Source organism: Centruroides vittatus, unplaced genomic scaffold, assembly GCF_030686945.1.
Source record: "Centruroides vittatus isolate TY-2023 unplaced genomic scaffold, ASM3068694v2 contig_658, whole genome shotgun sequence".
Classification (NCBI taxonomy): domain Eukaryota; kingdom Metazoa; phylum Arthropoda; class Arachnida; order Scorpiones; family Buthidae; genus Centruroides; species Centruroides vittatus.
Genome location: NW_027122410.1, coordinates 408352 through 422542, shown reverse-complemented (window position 1 = coordinate 422542; position 14191 = coordinate 408352). Strand labels below are relative to the sequence as shown.

Below are 14191 nucleotides of genomic sequence, written 5' to 3'. Positions count from 1 at the left end.
TTTATTCTTCTTGTAATTTATCTGGAAATCAAATACAAAAAATAATGTATATTTTGCTTTTATTATTGATTCATTTCTTATCTATTCGTGCAATTTCTTAGAAATTTCAAACAGTCTATTTGTACAAACAATATCTTCAAAAAAAAAAAATTCAATAATTCCAAATAATAAATTCAGAAAAATAAAACGGATCGAAACTATACTTAAAAAATGTAATATTTATTTGTAAAATTATTGATTAAATAACATTACAGAATTTATAAAATTGATTTCTTTATATAAACACTTCCGAAATCAATTTTTTTTAGTGTTTTTAAATGTCATATTTTGTTAATTGTTAAAAACTTTTATCAACTGCAGATACTTTAATACTATTACAGATAAACCCACTGAATAAATATCTTAGTCTAACTTTAAATCGTATGTACCGTATTTTCCGGCATATAAGACGACCCCCAACTTTTGAGAAGATTTTCCTGGGTTAAAAGGTCATCTTATACGCCGGAAAATACGGTATATTAAATTATAACAACAACAATAATATAACACATCACAAACCTTGCAAGTAAAATCTTAAAAATTTTCCAACTTATCGTAACATTTAATAACATTTTGTGATTCGTATTGTGCTTTTTAAATACGCTATTGTTGACGCACTAAATCTTCCGAATTTAGAGTATATTTTTAAGGAAAAAATAAATAAATTCTAGACCACTCTTAAAATGTTCTTGAAATTTCTAAAGTGTGCTATTGACAAAATGAAACTTGTCTGAAAGCCATCTGAGCACTGAATAATCCACAGTTAGTTCAAAAAATCTGCTTAAAGGTAATTCAATTTACATCACATTGTTCTCATTTTGAATAATGTTATTAGTTTCCTGAATTCAAATTTTATTATTTTACACAGAACGACATTTTATGTTGTTTGTTTGCGGCAGATTTTTTTTTGTAGTAGGAAAATTACATTTATGAAAAAATCAATTTTAAAATTTTGAACAAAACTAAAGAAATTACATAGTTAAAGTAATCATAATTTACATTTCTTTTGCTGGATTTCTGGTTATTTGTGTGTGTTGTACTTTTGCTTTATCCAGTATTAGTTTTATATACGTTACATAGTTAATTTTGAGACAATATTCATAAATGTAAATAATAAATGTAACGTATATATCAATGATACCATAAATAACTTATCAAATTTTTGTACAATCATATTAACTAATTTTCAGAAGCATTCGACATTAAAAATAAATAATATTTAAAATTTAAAAAAATATATATTTTATATTACATCCAAATTTATAACAAATCCATATTTATATTTATATTTATGCAAAGAAAACGGTAATTCACGTTTTTACATTAAGTATGAGAGATCGCCTTCATACCCAAAAATTCAAAATTTATAATGATTACATCTTACAAAACTTTAGGTTAGCAAGTATAAAAGTAAGGTGTTAGCCTATTGCCAGACTTGGATTTAAACTCGATTCAGGTTCCCGTAATTTATCTTTGTAGTACAGCATAGGGGACTGTTTTCCATTTCTAACCTAAACTGACTGATCCATCGCCAGTCAGAATCAAAATGGACATAACTGTAGCCAGCCATATAGTCTTCACGTGTTGTTATCTCATATTAACAAATCAATCAATAAACAAAAAGCTGTTGTAACAGAAGTGAATTTTATTTTATACTAAATTTAAATGCTTTAAATCGGGGGTGTCCAACCCGCGGCCCATGGCAAGTTCCAATGCGGCCCAATAAACGCGTAAACAAAACTGACAAATTTATTTATTTATTTATTTATTTCAATGGCATAAACTCAAAAAAGAAGTTCCACAAAGCCGTAAACCTTTATACGTATTTTATTTTTGAGTGAAAAGGAAATATTTTCAAATACTTGGAAATGTGTGAATGAGGAAGGAATACTAAATAAAGCTAGGCTCAAAGGATTATAGACCCAAATTCGGGGAAAGGAGAGAAAGGCCAAAAGATGAAAGGTTAAATAGATCTTTTGTTATGCAAATATTGACACTTAATTTTCCAACCTTCCTCACTTTCCTTTCCCCACATTTGAGTCTATAATCCTTTGAGTCCCAACTCCAGATTTATTTAGTATTCCTTCCAGCATTGCAAGATTTGGCTACTTAGAAATAGGTAAATTCATTTACCTATTTCTAAGTAAAAATTGAAAGTGTCTGTAGAAGTAATTTTAAAATATCCTTTTTCATAATAAAGTTTTAATACTTATTACTATTATGTAGACACGTTAAATCCTTAAATATACTTGTATATTTAAAAATTGGGCCACAAGTGGGCCAAAAATCCACGACTTATTCCAATGTGGCCCAGAGAAACAAAAAAGGTTGACACCCCTGCTTTAAATGCTAGATCTCTATTCATACTAATCTATTAATTGATAATGAAATAAAAATTTAAATTTTGATAATCTTAACACTGTTTTAATTCAAATAAAACAAAAGTGTAACAAAATATATTATAATAAATTTAATTTTAAAATGATCTATTAAATCGAATCAAAGACCAAGAATTTATTTTTGACTCTTAATTTAATAAAATTATAAGATAAAAATAGGCCAAAATTCCACATTTTGATTCGACTTGCATACAGTTTGTGTTATATTTATAATAAAACAAAATATATAAACTAAATAACAGGATAATGAAACAAAAAATATATGTAAATATTTAAAATAATAACTTATGGTTAATGTAACCCTTGGTGCCAAGATGGCAGCTCGTCTCTGATTCCAGCAAGGAAACAGTGGGACGCACATTCTAACCTAACCTAACCTATTCTAATAATTTGGTTGCTAATAATTATGGTAATTTATTACAATAGGTTAGGTTAGGTTAGAACGTGCGTCCCACTGTTTCCTTGCTGGAATCAGAGACGAGCCGCCATCTTGGCACCAAGGGTTACATTAACTGAACTTTCTAATTAATAAAGAGAAATTTACTTATTCCATCAAGGTTATTCACTTTTACTTGGATTTTTTTTCAATTAATCTTAAAACTTCCAAATGACAATATAATAGAAAAGTTACAAATACACCTTCCGCGTGAAAATGGATAAAAAATAAATCCGCATTAAAAAAGTCTTAATATCGAAAATGCATTTTTCAAAAAGCTGCAGATAAATTATTTTTCAAGAATCTCCAAATAAATTATTCACAATACAATTCTGAATATTTATTACGGATCATTTTTCAATCAAAACTTACTTTCATATATCTAAAGTATAAGTATACGGCAAGATTGATATTGTAAACACTTAAGAATTTCGAAATGTAAGACGTCTTTATTATTTAATTTCAGCAAATTTTTTTATTAAAAAAAATAATAAAAAAACTTTAAACTAAATAAAAACTCATTTGAAATATATTATTTATTAATGAATAAATATTATTTTTCAAATCCTGAAGTATGACACGAATGGCATTTGAACAACTTACTCTGTCAAACGTAATATAGATAATGGCGATGGAATATGTTTTACGGTAATGAGAAAAGAACATTAATCGAGAAGAAAGATTCTTTATCAAAAACGATAAAATAATTTGGTTTTTAATTGAAAGTAAAATTAAAAACTGAGACTAGAGACAAATCGAAATAAAAATTAACAAAAATTTAGTAATTTCTAGCAATTTATTAATTCTTTTTACCTCAGTCTTTAATATTTTTATATTGTCCACATAGACGTGTTTTTATATCGTGTACATTATATTGTCGGGTGATTATATAAAGATAATTTGCGTTTCACCTTTTGACTAAGACTTCCTCTCTTTGCTAGTTATAAACTACACCAGTATAATAAGTTCTAGCAATTTAATATATATATAATGATTACAAAGTTAGAATTAAAAAAGAAAATTAATTGAAATGCTGATAAACTTATAAACATATAAAATAAATGATTAAATTCCTAAAGTCTAAAGCTCGCTGAAGAATTAATATGTTTTAAATAAACAACAACTTAATATCAATTTATAATTTTTATTAGATGAATCTGGCATAAAAATTAATAGTATTTAGAATTAGGAATAAGGACAATATAATAAATTTTTAATTATTATTGCTATACTCTCCTTGTTATCAACTAATGACTTTATTAATATTGATTACTGTATGCAGTATATAAATTTAAAGAATATACAATGTGCATTAACCATTTTAATGATTATGTTTAGTTGATATAATTACAGTTGATAATGCCATTTATATTATCGATGGCTTAAAACTCTCCCCCAATGGTTGAAATATCTGCAAACGGCATCCTATTTCATTCATGCTGTATTTAAAATATCAAATATTGCAGTTTATAAGAAAATTTGAAAGAAAAACATAATTTAAATTGATACAATGTGACTTTATATATACGTGGTACGATCCAAAAGTTCGGGGACTGCAGTAATCTATGACAACAAAAGCATGTATCTGAAGTTACAGCATATGAAATGGATTCTACCAAACCACCTCTACGTGTTCGGGTTAATTTCACCCATGTCATGTGATTAAACCGCAAACGCTGCTGTTTTTTCCGGAGATAGTTACCTTTGTTCTGCGACGTAATCAAAGTGGAGTTTCAAGAACAACCTCCAACATTTCGACTTTGCCATGGTAGAATCACCGTACACCTTTCTTAGCAATTTTAAAGTCTCCATAGGTTTTTTACCTAAACACTGACAAAATTTAATGTTGGTGGTTGTTCTTGAAACTCCACTTTTATTACGTCGCAGAACAAAGGTAACTATCTCCGGAGAAAAAACAGCAGCGCTCGCGGTTTAATCACATGACATGGATGAAATTAACCTGAACATATAGAGGTGGTTTGGTAGAATCCATTTCATATGCTGTAACTTCAAATACATGCTTTTGTTGTGATAGATTACTGCAGTCCCCGAACTTTTGGATCGTACCACGTATATATATATATTAAATGGAAACTTATTTTTGTTAAATATGTAAATAATTTTTCATTAATCAGTGTTTAAATTGGAATATTTTGGAGTTCAAAGACATTTACATTAATTCCTTAGTTTCTAGAGAAGAAAGTTTAGGAGATCACAACAAACATTTTAATTATAAAAGCTTAAAATCGAAGAATATATCTAAATATACCAATCAGCAATAATTAAATTAATTTAAATTCAGCAAGATAAAATTATTAACCGCTTCATATCATCAATTTAAATTTGATTTGGGTAACGTTTGTATCATTAAATGAAGTTAGTATGATCATTATTTTATTTACATAAAATCTTCTGCATATTATAATTGCACTAACAATTTTATCTTGATTTAAATTTTTAATCTATCACAAATTATTCTGTAATATAATCAACCTAGTACGTTAGTAAAAATTCCAAATCACCATAATCATGTAATTGCATTTAACATATATTAAACAATTTGCAATTAATTAATTACAATAAAATTAAAGTTTATTCAAATTCATTCTGTCTTATTACTTACGAATAACAAATATTAACTTATTAATTTTTAATTTTGTAATAAAATCCATAACAGTTTTAAAATTAGAAAAAGAAAATTAATTTATTTGACAGGAACATTAATAATACATGATATTTGCTAAAATTACGTATTTTATTGAATTTGAAATAATAAAAATTGCGGTTTATTCTATTTAAATATTTCTGTAAGATAATAAACAACAACAAATATTCTAAAAATACACAGAAAATAAGTATAAAGGTGTTAACGAAAGTGCATTAATAATTTTACAGGTAAAAGATTTTTCAGAAAAACACAAATGTTTTTTTATTAATAACTTGAAAACAACAAATTTAAGAAATAAATAGATAAAGCTATTACCTAATACAATCTTTTAAATTGATGTAACGTAGCCTTTATTCAAATGAAGTAAATTTTATAGTCATTGAATATACATTTCCAAATTCAATGCATTCTTTTATCTATAGCAGTGTTTCTCAACCTGGGGGTTGCGGTGATATTAAAGGGGGGGTCGCGAAACAATAATGAAATCATTTTATGAAAAAAAATTATTTATTATAAACTTATAAACATTTTCTTACAATAAGTACACATGTAAAGAAAAGAAATTAATGCGATGGTTGCATTTGTTTTTCATTTAAAATTTTCTCCATACGTGGATCTACGTTAGAAACGCACAAAAGCAAATTGTTTTCGAATGATAAAAGACGATTCCTGTATTTAGTTTTTAGCGCTGTATTTAAAAACATTTACATTTATAATTACAGACAAAATTCAATTAGTAATAGTATGGCTTACTGTTGTTATTCGTTTGGGTGGGGGTCGCAAAATATTAATTTTGTTTATATTTACTATTTGGAGGGTCGGGGAGCTAAGAAGGTTGAGAATCGCTGATCTATAGTATATATATATATTTTATTCAATTAGAATTTGTCACATTTTACAGGGCAACACTTATTGATATTTTTGGATAAATAAATACCGTATTTTACGGACTATAAGACGCACTTTTTTCTTCGAAAAATTGCCTCCAAAATTCAGGTGCGTCTTATAGTCCGTAAAATACGGTAATATTTTCTTAATGTAAATAACTGGTCATTTAATATTATTCAACATTTTCATATTATAATATGTGAATAGGATTCATGTTTCCTTCAAAAGAATAAAATTTGATCCAATTCAAAAATGTGAACTTCAAGGTAATACAAACAAAGTTTGAGTCCCTTTGTATTACCTCGAAGTTCACATTTTTGAATTGAACTAAAATAATCTTGGGCTAATTGTATAATTATGTAAATAATTTGTGGCTGTCCGAATTTACCAGAGGACTCTCAGCTAAAAGTGCGAGTATAAAACAAGGATGTTATTGTGAGGGATTTTTAATAATTTTTAATGTATTGTAGACGCCGTAGCCTACAAAAACAGGTCCGCGTCGAGATCGTTTTTAATTGTGTGTTAATTGTTTAATAGTATTTCGTCTGTTTTCAGAAGTGTTTTTACTTCAAGTCGCCTGCTGTGTTCGTGGTTCCTGGTTGGAATAAAGGATAAAAATTGATTAAGGACTCAAACTTTGTTTGTATTACCTTGAAGTTCACAGTTTTGAATTGAACTAAAATAATCCTGAGCTGATTGTATAATAAAATTTGATATTGGGTAGTGTTTAAAAATCGAATTTGCAATAATTTTATTTTTTTCTTAATCACGCAGCATAATAATATTTTCTGCCACAAAATTTTATATGTAAAACTGTTAATATATTTGCTTTTATTCAAGTTTATTTCTGTAGTTTAGTAAATTTTTCTAATTTATTAATTAATTATTATGTTTACCTCTAATAAAATCATTATTCGAGACTTTTTTTAATGCTTTATACTACGACATATTTAAAATATTATACATATATAATTTGAGTATGTTCAGTCACTAATTCATTATTAATCTGAAAATGAAAACACTATCTTGAAAATGTTTATCAAATTTTATGGAAAAGACTTTTATAAGATAAGAAAATTATTTTACTCCTAAGCGTTAATTTAAAGTATCATTTATACTATTTATGGTTTTATCTTAACAAACAGAAAATTTATAAGAAAACTAAGATAATTGTAATGTTGAAATAAATTATGTAACATTATCATAACTATTTTATAATATAAATAATATATTTATTACTGCTTCTCAATTAATATTTGAAATATCAGTAAGCTACATATAAGTTTTGAAAATATGATAATCAAAATTTTAGAACAGTTTATCGAATATTCTCTAATTTAATATGCTATGAATTAAAAAGTTTTGTCCTGATCGCATGATTATCATCTCTTATCAACAAGTATAACTGATAAAATCATTTATAAGGTAATAAAAATTTATACTTTAATTATCAAAGTTCATACGTAATAAATTAAAGTAAATAAAGCTATAATTTTGATCTTTTAAATATATACGATTCCACTTCTTACATTATATCTATGTATTTGAATCAATATAATTTTCAAATTACTAATTATAAGAATAAACATGTTTATAACTAAATTCTAATTAATTGTTGATTCAATTAAACGTTATAGATATATTACATTCTAAAATGTTGAATAAATAGAATAATATATTTATACAATATTTTTATTTTATATATTTAAGCGTTATGATATATATACAAAGTCTATCGGGTAATTTTTCAATGTTCAAATTTCTGGATTAAAAACAAAACTTTTATAGTTTTAGTTACGTAAATAAATATTAATAAGCATATTAAATCAACAATCTCCATAATAATTCTTAAGATAATAGATCATAAAAGAAAAATGACATATATCAATTTAACTTGTATTTAATATGATTATTCCAGTGTTTGTGATATATCTTAATTGTTGGAAAAACATAAAGAAGAAATAAAATTCAAACAATTCCTTTCCCTTCTGAATAATAATTATTTCAATAAATTAGTTATATTTGTACTTCAGTATGTATATACATATATATATATATAAAATAATTAATTTATTAAGTTTAATAGCTGTGATGATAAATTAGAAGATTGTACAGGGAGAAAAAAATTCTTTTTTAAATAAATATTAAAAAGGTCTCTTAACGAACAAATAAATTAATAAAAAATAAATTAAAATCAATAATATTGTTTGGAAATATAATAAAAATTTATTAATTAAATTTAATTTAATATCAGTCGAATTTTCATATTAAAAAATTTATGGTAAATAGATGAAAAGAAATGTTATTTAATTTTCAAAAATTAAAATTTTTTAATTCCCATTTTAAAATTAAAAATATATTTAAATTTTGATAGCTATTTGATATCATTATTTTGCTTATGAAATCTAAGGATAATTTAGTTATTTAGAATGCATTTTCTTTCCCATTTACATACTTCATTCAATATGATCGTCTTGTTTTCAAATATGAAACAGTCAATTTGTTTTCCTCAAATAAATGTCACTTGTCAAATAACTCTCCAGATAACTGGAAATTTTATCCATAAGTTTCTCATGGTATTTTTTTTATTTGTACAATAAATTATTAATAGATTTTGAAATGTAAATCTCTCAAAATTAATCATTTCTAATCAGCTTATCATAAAAATTTCTAATAATAAAATATTTCACATCTGCTTTAGCTAATATTATTCTCATTATCTAAATTAGTGTGTTATCATTTCAAAAGTAATTAAAAATAATTTTATACATTATAAAAATGTTACTAACTTTATCAAAGTATTTTCTTAGTTATTCTATAAGAAAGGAAAAAAAAAAGAAAGATATAAAAATTTGTTGTTTTATTTCAGTAGAAACTGTTACATGAGTATTTAAAATTAGAAATTCTCCGTGTTGTAATTATCAGCAAAATAATGTAGAAATAAAAATCAAATATTTATATCAGTGTGAAATTTTCATTTGCAAGTAATTGAAAATAAAATCTAACTGACTAAATTAGAGTAAAGAAAAGCAATTCTTAAGATCAAATAACAATCATTATAATGAAATTTTAATAACAAAATAATCTTGTATCTACTTATGCATAATAAAAAGACTACATGCAAAGTTATGACACACATGTTATTGTATAGCAAAGTTATTGTATACATGCAAAGTTATGACACGTGGTAAGTTTATATATATACATATATATATGACTAGATATTAAACTTTATAAATATAAAATATTAAGATTACGAGACAATACTACCCATACGACAAGATATGAGATCTTTGCAAAAGTACATTAATTTTAGCAAGTAAATTCTAGTATGTTATATTACTAAAAGAATATTGTATACAGCATATATAATGAAGAGCCAAAGACAGGTTCACTATGCAACCCTAGAGAATTAAACTTCGAAAGCTAGACTTTTTTAAAGATGATCAGAAAAACATCACAAACATCTTTAAAAAATACTGATGATGATTCAGTTTGGCAAAATATAAAATCATATCTGTACAAGAGCACAGATATGATTTTATATTTTGCCTTAAAGTGTCTTAAAGTTTAAAAAGGAGTATGGTGTGAAAAAAAAATTTAAATCTGAATAAGTCTTTTAAAAAGTGATAGAAACCTATTACAATATGAACAGGAAAATAAATATGAAATATGCTAAAATTTGGTTTTTCACTTTGTTGAAAGAGAAAGCAAGGCATAAAAGCTTTACTGTACTTCTGACTACAAGTTTTTTCCAATAGTTCAAATAATAGGAAAAAATCCATCCTTTAATAGCTGCTGAATTCATATTATTAGAAAAGTGGATATCAGTTACTTAGTTTTATCTGCATAAAGTACTTTTTATGATCAAAACGTCAACATAGGAATTACCCTTTATGCCACTATGATCAGATACCTACAATATCAGCAGATCATAGATATATAAAAATATTCTCAAATTTTGAAGTAAACTAAAAATAAACAAAGTCTCAAGGTAGCATGGTTATCAGAAATAATAAATGATTAAATTAATCTCTATTAAGAATAGTACTGATAGAATTCATTTTATCATTTCTAAGAATAAATAAAATATTAGCAAGTTTGCATATTGGTATTTTCTGTTATAATCTTATGAATAGTCATAACGTTATACATAAAAGCACAAGGTCTCTCATTATAAGCTTTATAATTAAGATTATAACGTAGCCAATAAGTAGTCATTTGCTTGTAACAGAGCCAATAAGATGTAGTGAAAAGTTGACATTGCTTCATTAAACATAACAACTAAGAAGAAAAAAAATTTTGATTTTCTAATGTTGAAAGACTTCAAACAAATCATATATTGTTTAATAACGTTTGCAAGAATATTCCAAATGATGAAAATTAATTATGGAGCAATGTTCATTCTGCATTTATTTTAAGATATAGTAAAGTAAGAAACCACAAACTACATTAAATATCAATAATTAAATTGATAAAAGCTGATATATATTTGTATTTTTAGATTCAAATTCTATACTTTAAGATTATCAAAAAAAAAAAAAACCAAATAATCAATCTAGTAAGAAAATTTATGAAATTGATAAACTTTAAAACAATGAAGAATGATCAAGAACAATTCAATGTTGCCAACAATCTTATTTCCAATATATAACATTTTAAGTATAATGAGTTATGTTACAAATGCTATCTCTGATATTTAATGTTAGACTACTTATACTTATAGACATAATGGAAATGCCAATTCACTACGTTACGTCTGAATGCAAAAAAAATGATGCAAAAAACGATGAAAACCATGAAGAATTCAAAATGTATGCTATTCTTTACAGATATTTTTATCAATTTTTCTGTGTAGCCATTATAAATTTATTTCATTCCGGTCATATTTCATAATAATTCATTTCTACAATTTCTTGTTAATTTGGAAAGCAAATTTTCTAATCATTTTATTTTTGTACCAGTCAAAAACTGTTTATTCCTAACTGCTATAATAATATTATGATGGACTATTTTAAAATATTTTTGTTTATGTTAATCTAGCAAAAATTCCCAAGAAAGCAAACATGTAAATAAGTGTCAATATATTATAATACAAATCATCAATAAAAATTTGAATTTGAATGCGATAAGTAGTCTTGTATATTTTAAACCAAAATATTTATTTTATCGTTACGTCCGTAATAATATTTCGTTAACTTACTTTGTACCACACGATCGCTGGCGATGGCGTTCCCTTAGCTTCACAAGGCAACGAAACGGATTCTCCAACTTTAACATAAACAACTTCTGGAGGTTTCACTTTAAAATGAGGAGGAGCTAAAAAATAAAACAGGCAAAAATCATTACTGTAATAAAATAATAAATCAATGTATTGACATATTTAAAAATTATAACAAAAAGGTTAATGTTACCCTAGGTAAAATAAAATAAACAACCATTCCAACTTCAGCAAAAATTCTTTAATCCTAAGAATGTTTTCAAACGCATTAAGCGTCCATCTTCAGTTACTTCTTTAAATCAAATATGAAATTTGAACAAATATTACGTAAATTAACGGTACGATTACAATAAATAAATAAATAAATAAATAAAAATAAAATAAAATATAATAAAATAAAATAAAATAAAATAAAATAAAATATTTTATTTTATTTTAATTAATTAATTTATTTATTTATTGTAATCATACCGTTAATTTACGTAATATTTGTTCGAATTTCATATTTGATTTAAAGAAGTAACTGAAGATGGACGCTTAATGCGTTTGAAAACATTCTTAGGATTAAAGAATTTTTGCTGAAGTTGGAATGGTTGTTTATTTTATTTTATATTATCTCTTCAGTAAGGAAGTATAGTTTTATTTATTCAGTTACCCTAGGTGCCAAGATGGCAGCTCATCTCTAATTCCAGCAAGGAAACAGTGGGACACACGTTCTAACCTAACCTAACTTATTCTAATAATTTGGTTGCTAATAATTATGGTAATTTATTAGAATAGGTTAGGTTAGAATGTGCGTCCCACTGTTTCCTTGCCAGAATCAGAGACGAGCCGCCATGTTGGCACCTAAGGTAACATTAACCAACAAAAGTAATAAGTGATGAAAAGAAAGCAATTATCAAGTATTTGATTTGTAAAATTAAATTTTATTTAATTTAATTTGAAAAAATACATTAAATTGTATACACACACACATACACATATATATATTATATGAATGAATATAGTTATTGATAAATGACTTAATATATTGATTAAATATAAAAAAGTTCCAGAAAATATGATAAAATATTCATCAATATAATGATAATATTAGATATTGTATTAAATATATTAAAAGATATTTGAAATTCATTATTTTTTCTAACAAAAACTATTCTGCTTAATGTACGTACTGTACATATTTCTATCCTTCACATAAAATCAAACTGGAAAAAATTGAGATCTTATCACTTGATATAGTTACTATAATAGACATTTTTCACTCTGTTCATAATGTTTAATAATTTTTGATGAGTTAAATCACTGATTTATTCTACCATGATCATAATATTACTTTTCCCAGTCATTTGTGGAGCAAAAACACATTATAAAAAATTTTCAGAAAACGAATTTTTAATGATAACATCAAATAATGTCATTAAATTCACAAATGAATTTAATTTTCCTTACATCTCAGTCTCTGTGGATGTAAAGGGAATTGAATAGAATTCTGTAAAATTTGTAAAAAGAATAAAATAGTTACTGCGTATTCTTTAGCTTTAAAACACGTGATTTGTTTCGATAACTTCATATTTTAACTGATAACAAGTGACACTTTAAAGATGACAAACCATAACATGAAATTGACAACTTAACTCCATTCAAAATTATAAACACGAGTGGCGCGCGTAGCGCCACCTGGAAGACAATTATCATAAAAAAACAAAAATATTACTAACGATAATTAAATATTTATAAATTAATTAATAAATTCATTAAATTTGAATTACATTTTTAAAATTTAATATTAGTATAATTTAACGCCTGCAAATTTTAGCAATATTATATCTCTGTATATAAACGTTAATGAAGAAAGCCGACATAAAATCACGTTCGAGAAAAAGATATAAAAATAATTATAAAATCTTCGAAATTACATTAATTAAAAATTATCTTAATTAATTCTCTTTTAAATATCTATATTTGATTTCTGATAGCGAATAGATTTAAATATTAAAACAGATTTTCCATTGTGCTTCGGGAGAACGCTGCGAAACCATTTTCCCGTTGTTTTGATTTGAAAAGGAAATTTTGTTCATAAAATGTTATATATTATAAATGCATTCGATAAAAGACAAAATTTCCTACAGTTTATTATTAAACAATGGCATTTTTGTTTAATTTTAAGTTAGTTTTATGAATTTTTTAAAGCTTCTTATCAGTAAACGAGTTTTCCGTCCCTAGAAATTCCTCATATTATTGATGATTTCTAGGATTGTAGATAGATACGAGACGTTTGCTTGTTAAAATATAAACAGAGAAATGTAAATTTAATTTTTAAACATAAATTAATCATAATAAACCAATCCTTAAAGTTTCCTTTTTAAATCTTAAAGCATGGATAAACCATGGATCTTGAGGATCCTCTTGAATAATTAGCGTATAAATGCTTTTTTAGATGAATTAGGATGAGATCATTCACAATTCTTTATTTTAAGCAAAAATTTGTGATTTTTTTCTAATTTAGAAGCGAATTTCTATACTTTTTAACGCTTAAA

General features: G+C 24.9%; 1 protein-coding gene across 17 annotated transcripts in view; it reads right to left on the bottom strand.

Moving 5' to 3' along the window:
- Positions 1–14191, bottom strand: part of LOC136980013 (protein turtle-like) — a 339436-nt gene that overhangs the window by 190522 nt on the left and 134723 nt on the right. For 15 of the 17 annotated variants that reach the window (XM_067276045.1, XM_067276040.1, XM_067276043.1 and 12 more), the window contains exon 4: positions 11634–11749. In XM_067276045.1, the coding sequence (XP_067132146.1) occupies positions 11634–11749 (116 nt within the window). Of the gene's footprint in view, positions 1–11633; positions 11750–13103; positions 13301–14191 lie in introns of those variants that run through there. The other 2 variants (XM_067276051.1, XM_067276049.1) reach the window with 2 other exon arrangements.